The sequence below is a fragment of the Cebus imitator genome, unplaced genomic scaffold (genome assembly GCF_001604975.1).
Source record: "Cebus imitator isolate Cc_AM_T3 unplaced genomic scaffold, Cebus_imitator-1.0 Scaffold375, whole genome shotgun sequence".
NCBI classification, from domain to species: domain Eukaryota; kingdom Metazoa; phylum Chordata; class Mammalia; order Primates; family Cebidae; genus Cebus; species Cebus imitator.
Genome location: NW_016107690.1, coordinates 856,868 through 863,950, shown reverse-complemented (window position 1 = coordinate 863,950; position 7,083 = coordinate 856,868). Strand labels below are relative to the sequence as shown.

The 7,083-nt window shown below is 55.6% G+C and overlaps 1 protein-coding gene across 7 annotated transcripts in view; it reads left to right on the top strand.

Moving 5' to 3' along the window:
* The window catches only part of NFIC (nuclear factor I C), a 101,253-nt gene that overhangs the window by 65,500 nt on the left and 28,670 nt on the right, over window positions 1-7,083 (top strand). For all 7 annotated transcript variants that reach the window (XM_017507437.2, XM_017507435.2, XM_017507434.2 and 4 more), the window contains exons 4-6: window positions 5,033-5,107; window positions 5,711-5,834; window positions 6,507-6,631. In XM_017507437.2, coding sequence (XP_017362926.1) covers window positions 5,033-5,107; window positions 5,711-5,834; window positions 6,507-6,631 — 324 coding nt within the window. The remainder of the gene's footprint in view (window positions 1-5,032; window positions 5,108-5,710; window positions 5,835-6,506; window positions 6,632-7,083) is intronic.

Sequence of the window (7,083 nt, the reverse complement as noted above, 5' to 3'; positions counted from 1 at the left end):
AAAAAAAAAAAAAAAAAAAAAAATTAGCCAGGCATAGAGGTGCATGCCTGTAACCTCAGGTACTTGGGAGGCTGAGGCAGGAGGATTGCCCGAGCCCAGGAGTTTGAGACCGGCCTGGATAACACAGCAAGACCCTGTCTCTACACACACAGACACACACACACACACACACACACACACACACACACACACACATTAGCCAACATGGAGGTGCATGCCTATAATCCCAGCTACTTGGGAGGCTGAGGCAGGAGGATCGCTTGAGCCCAGGAGTTCGAGGCTGCAGTGAGCTATGACTGCATCACTGCATTCCAGCCTGGGCAACAGAGCGAGACTCTGTCTCTGAAAAAGGAAAAGATTGTAACAGGGGTACGGGCCGGGGCTTGGGTGTGCAGAACTGCACACAGCCATGAGCTCCCTGCAGCCCGTGCTGCCCCCTGGGGGCTGAGAGAGGAACTGCTCCCGCCGCCACCCCAAAGCCAAGAGCCTCTCCAGCCTCCAAAGCGACAGCGCTCCCTGGATCTCTCCGCCCCAACCCTGCTGGCCTGTAACCTGCCAAGTGCGTTCCAACCCTGGGGCCTTTGCACGGGCTGTTCCCAGTGCCGGGAACATCGTGGCCCTCAGGGAGGTGGCGAAACATCATACCCATCAGATAAGCCAACGCTCACGGGGTGGTTGCCAGGCGCTGTTCTTGGAGCTTTGCAAATTTTAACAGGTTCTTTCCTCTTATCCAATCTCATCTTGAGGTCTTTGTAAAATGCCACCATCTCAGCCAGGCTTTCTCTGAGCCCTGGGTGTAAAATTGCTTCCCTCCCAACCCTAGTGGGTTCCCCACAGGCTGCCTGCCTTACCACAGGCTGACGCACCTCACATTTGATTTAATGAGCTTTGTATTTGTAGTAAAGGCCGGGCTCTGTGGCTCACGCCTGTAATCCCAGCACTTGGGGAGGCCAAGGCCGGCGGATCATTTGAGGTTGGGGGTTCGAGACTGGCCTGGCCAACACAGAGAAACCCCGTCTCTACTAAAAATACAAAAATTAGCCGGGTGTGGTGGCATGTGCCTGTAGTCCCAGCTACTTGGGAGGCTGAGGCAGGAGAATCCCCAGGAGGTGGAGGTTGCAGTGAGCCGAGATTGCGCCAGCACACTCCAGCCTGAGAGACTCCCTCTCAAAAAAAAAAAAAAAAAAATTGTAGTAAAATGTGCGTTATGTACAATATATTATTTTTATTTATTTTATTTTATTTTATTTATTTATTTATTTATTTATTTATTTTTTGAGACGGAGTTTCACTCATGTTACCCAGGCTGGAGTGCAATGGCGCGATCTCGGCTCACCGCAACCTCCGCCTCCTGGGTTCAGGCAATTCTCCTGCCTCAGCCTCCTTAGTAGCTGGGATTACAGGCACGCGCCACCATGCCCAGCTAATTTTTTGTACTTTTTTAGTAGAGACGGGGTTTCACCATGTTGACCAGGATGGTCTCGATCTCTTGACCTCGTGATCCACCCGCCTCGGCCTCCCAAAGTGCTGGGATTACAGGCGTGAGCCACCGCGCCCGGCCCATTTTAAACTTTTTTTTTTTTTTTTGAGACCCAGTCTCCCACTGTCGCCCAGGCTGGAGTGCAATGGCGCAATCTCGGCTCACCGCAACCTCCGCCTCCTGGGTTCAAGCAATTCTCCTGCCTCAGCCTGCCAAGTAGCTGGGGCTACAGGCGTGCCATCACCACGCACAGCTAATTTTTTTGTATTTTTAGTAGAGACGGGACTTCACCATGTTGGCCAGGATGGTCTTGATTTCCTGAAATCATGATTCACCCACCTCGGCTTCCCAAAGTGCTTGGATTACAGGCGTGAGCCACTGCGCCCAGCCCATTTTAACCATTTTTAAGTGTCCAGGTCAAAGTGCACTAAGTGCGTTCACGTCTATCTAATCCAGAACATTTCTTTTTTTTTTTTTTCCCCAGGCTGGAGCGCAGTGGTGCAATCTCGGCTCACTGCAACCTCCGCCTCCTAGGTTCAAGCGATTCTCCTGCCTCAGCCTCCTGAGTACCTGGGATTACAGGCACGCACCACCATGCCTAGCTAATTTTTTGTATTTTTAATAGAAACGGGGTTTCACCATGTTGACCAGGATGGTCTCAATCTCTTGATCTCGTGATTCACCCACCTCGGCCTCCCAAAGTGCTGGGATTACAGGCTTGAGCCACCGCGCCCGGCCCTTTTTTTTTTTTTAAGACAGAGTCTCACTGTGTTGCCCAGGCTGGAGTACAGTGTTGAAATCTCGGCTCACTGCAACCTCCATCTCCGGGTTCAAGAGATTCCCCTGCCTCAGCCTCCTGAGTAGCTGAGACTACAGGCGGCCATCACCACGCCCAGCTAATTTTTGTATTTTTAATAGAGATGGGGTTTTACCATGTTGGCCAGGCTGGTCTTGAACTCCTGATTTCAGGTGATCCACCCACCCCAGCCTCCCAAAGTGCTGGAATTACAGGTGTGAGCCACCGCGCCCGGCCCATTTTAAACTTTTTTTTTTTTTTTTGAGACCCAGTCTCGTCTTGTTACCCAGGCTGGAGTGCAATGGCGCGATCTCGGCTCACCGCAACCTCCGCTCCTGGGTTCAGGCAATTCTCCTGCCTCAGCCTCCTGAGTAGCTGGGATTACAGGCACGCACCACCATGCCCAGCTAATTTTTTGTATTTTTAGTAGAGACGGGGTTTCACCATGTTGACCAGGATGGTCTCGATCTCTTGACCTCGTGATCCCCCCGCCTCGGCCTCCCAAAGTGCTGGGATTACAGGCGTGAGCCACCGCGCCCGGCCTTGAACTCTTGACCTCAGGTGATCTGCCTGCCTCAGCCTCCCAAAGTGCTGGGATTACAGGTGTGAGCTACTGAACCTGGCCCAAAGCCTCATTCTTTCTCCTTTTTTTTTTTTGAGACAGTGTCTCGCTCTGTCACACAGGCTGGAGTGCAGTGATGCAGTCATAGCTCACTGCAGACTCAACTTCCTGGGCTCAGGCTATCCTCCCACCTAAGCCTCCCGAGTAGCTGGGACTACAGGTGTGCACCACCATGCCCGGCAAATTTTTATACTTTTTGTAGAGATGGGGTTTTGCCCATGTTGCCCAGGCTGGTCTCAATCTCCTAGGCTCAAGTGATCCACCCACCTCAGCTTCCCAAAGTGCCAGGACTACAGGCGTGCGCCACCACGCCAGGCTCATTTTTGTATATTTTGTAGACACAGGGTTTCACTATGTTGCCCAGGCTGGTGTCAAACTCCCGAGCTCGAGAGAGTCCCCCCACCAAAGTGCTGGGATGACAGGCACGAGCCACCACGCCTGGCCTCCTTTTTACAGCTGAGTTCTTCCCCCGTGTGTGGATAGAGCATGCTGTGTTGACCTCTTCATCTTCTGAAGGGACATGTGGGTGGCTTTACATTTCGAGCTGTGGTGAATGGTGCTGCGAGGAGCCCTCGTGGCCTTTTGCCGACCTAGTCATCTTGGTTACCATTTGTTGCTTGCCCTGGACTTGTGAGTCCGACGGGGGTGAGTGCTTCCATCTGTCTCATCTGCTATGTCGGGTCCAGATCAGCATGGGACACCATGGATGCTTAGTGAATGCCTATTGAGTCAATGAATCCCTCCTGCAAAGGCCTCCGAGGGCAGGACAGGGCTGTCCCCAAGCCGTCTGAGGTTGGCCAAGCCTCCCGGCCTCTTGGGGACAACTTTGGTTTCCAAACCCGTGAAACGGGTCCAAACCATTCCAGTTAAGAGAGGACAGTCCCCCTTCCTTTGACATTGGGCAGGAGCAGTGCTGGGAACACTGGGGATTGTGACTGTGGCTTGCAGACCCCCTATTCGACCCCCCATTTTAACCGACCCATTGCTGGGTGCCCAGCTCTGGTCTAGGCACACAGGACACTGCAGACTGCAGCAGACGGGCATCCCTGCCCACATGGACCTCCGTCTGGAGGGAGAACAGGAAGCCGGGGTATCTCGAAGGATGACAGTGTGCAAAGCAAGCCAGCCGCCCCTCCCAGGCTGTCTGATGCAGATGTCACCACAGCCAAGATGATGGCATTGATGGTTTCCACGTTTGCGATTAGGAAAACTTGGGAGGCTGAACGAGGGAAAGTGGCCTGCCATGACCACACACCGAGGCGGGTGATGGGGGCCGACGTGAGCCCAGGTCTGCGCTCTCCACTTTTTTTTTTTTTGAGACGGAGTCTCACTCTGTCACCCAGGCTGGAGTGCAGTGGTGCAATCTCAGCTCACCGCAACCTCCGCCTCCTGGGTTCAAGCCATTCTCCTGCCTCATCCTCCCAAGTAGCTGGGATTACAGGCGTGCACCACCACGCCCAGCTACTTTTTGTATTTTTAATAGAGATGGGGTTTTACCACGTTGGCCAGGAAAGTCTCAATATCTTGACTTCGTGATCCACGCGCCTCGGCCTCCCAAAGTGCTGGGATTACAGGCGTGAGCCACCGCGCCCGGCCTCTCCACTCATTTTTTTTAAGAGACAGGGCCTGGCTTTGTTTCTCAGGCTGGAGTGCAATGGCACAATGATACATTGCGTCCTCCACCTCCCAGGCTGAAGTCATCCTCCCGCCTCAGCCTCCTGAGTAGCTGGGACGACAGGCATGCACCGTGACATCTGGCTAATGCTAACACTGTTTGTAGAGACGGGCTCTCACTGTGTTGCCCAGGCTGGTCTTGAACTCCTGAACTCAAGGGATCATCCCGCCTCGGCCTCCACAGTGATGGGATTACAGCCATAAGCCATGGCGCCCAGCCTGCTGTCCACTTGAATGCAGCATTCCACAGCGTGGGGGACCCCAGGTGAAGGCCCACGCTGGACAAGGACCCTCCACGGGGCCTCCACCATCAGACTGGACCTGTTATTCCCCCACTGCAGGGGGTAGACAGGGTGAACGCCCAGGCTCGGGCCAGCGCAGGGGTCCAGGCAGCCCTGGAGCGTGGGGAATGGGGACAGGCCCGGCTCAGCCCACTGACTCCGCTGTCTTCCTGTTCCAGACACGACCGACTTCCAGGAGAGCTTTGTCACCTCCGGCGTGTTCAGCGTCAGCGAGCTCATCCAGGTGTCCCGGAGTGAGTGTTCCCATCAGCCCGGAGCTGGGTCCTGGAGAGGGGAGGGGCCGCAGGGAGGAAGGAGGAGCCCACCCCCCTCACCCCACTTCTTGTCCTCCCCAGACGCCCGTGTCACCCAGCCAAGGTTCCTAGAAAGGGAGGTGGCCAGGCCCTTCCCTCCTCCCCAGGAATCAGCATCCAGATGCTGGATGGCAGCTAAGGAAAATTCTGCTTCCACTGTCCCATCCTAGAGACCCCGGAGGACCCCACTCCTCCTGTCCCCTTGCCTTCCCTGCCGACCTGCTGGGGACCCAGCACATTCCAGCAGACACCATCTGAATCCCATCCCAGCGAGTTCCAGGCACTGCCCTCCTTTAGCCCTGACTGACACCCTGCCCATCCAGATCTACAAAGCCGACCTCACGGTGTGCTCTTGGCCTCTCCCCGTGGCCTTGGTCCTGTGATCCATGGAATGAAGCTGGTTTCAGCCACCTTAGGGACCAGGCCAATATGGGAAGGGATTCCCCCCTTGAACTGGATGCAATGGCTTACCCTGCCTCTCTAGGGCAAACCACAGCACTGGGCCCTGCTTCCTGCCTCACTCTCTTCTGTCACCCTCTGCAGCACCTGTGGTGACTGGAACAGGACCCAACTTCTCCCTGGGGGAGCTGCAGGGACACCTGGCATACGACCTGAACCCAGCCAGCACTGGCATGAGAAGAACGCTACCCAGCACCTCCTCCAGCGGGTAAGTATCCAAGTCCCCACCTCTGCGCATTTCATGACCCCCCTCATCAACCCATCCCCTCTGGCCCCAGCTGACTCATTCCTCTCCCTGGAATACCTCTTTTCACAATTCACCTGGCCTGAGAAACTCCTACTCATCCTTCAAAACCCAGCCAGCTTCAAGTGCCTCTTCCTCTAGGTCTGACAGCCCACTGTGGGCTCCCACAGCCTCAAGTCCTACTTGTTCAGCCAGCCCTTAGGACTCCTCCTGGAGAATGCAGACACAGGTTCTTGCTGAGATATGCTGTGTGACCTCGAGTGGGTCACATTGTGTGTGCCTCAGTTTCCCCATCCATAAAATGGGATCATACCCCTAACAGGTAGTTCTGAGGACTGCAGGTGGCCAGGGGATTAACCAGGCTGCCTGGGTTTTGGTCTCCACCCTGCCGGCTTGGTATCCAGCTGCTGCTGAGTCCCTCCCTGCCTCTAGTCCGGGTGTCCCATCTAAGCAATGGACAGGTCAGAACAAGCTTTCGTTGGGAACAGGCTGAACTCCCGCGGCTCCCGAGATGTATCGCGAGACCACTTCGCTCGCCCCGCCCACTTAGGGATCGGAAGTAGCAAAGCCCGCCGCCGCGCCCCCCGCCCTTGCTTCTCTCTGGTAACTAGTGTTTCCCCCTCCCTCGCCCGTAAGGAGCAAGAGGCACAAATCGGGCTCGATGGAGGAAGACGTGGACACGAGCCCCGGTGGCGATTACTACACTTCGCCCAGCTCGCCCACGAGTAGCAGCCGCAACTGGACGGAGGATATGGAAGGAGGTAGGGCTGGCAGCAGGGTCGGGGCCGGCCTTCCGGTCGGAGTTCCCCTGGCGGGAACTACGTCTTCCGGCAGCCACTGCGCGGGCGCCGCGGGGCGGGAAGCCAGCCTGGAGCTGCGGGGCCTCCTGGGAATTGTAGTTGCGCCGTGCTGCGCGTGGCTGGAAGTACGGTCCTCGGGCTCGCGTTCTTGGATCTCTTTGGTTCCGCTAGGCCTGGGGAGGGCAGGGACCGTCCCCTGCCTGACTCCTGCTTCCAGCTGTAGGATCCACGAGCTGCAGAATTGACTCAATAGTGACTCTGATCAACAGGGTGCCGCCTCCTGGGATCTGCCACAGAATCCCTCGTCTCTAGGGTTCCTGTTTGTCCTCTTTCCACTAGAAGGTTCTGAGATGCTGGATTCCTTCTCACTGGGGTCGTTCTTGAACTTCCTTTTTTTTTTTTTTTTTTTTTTT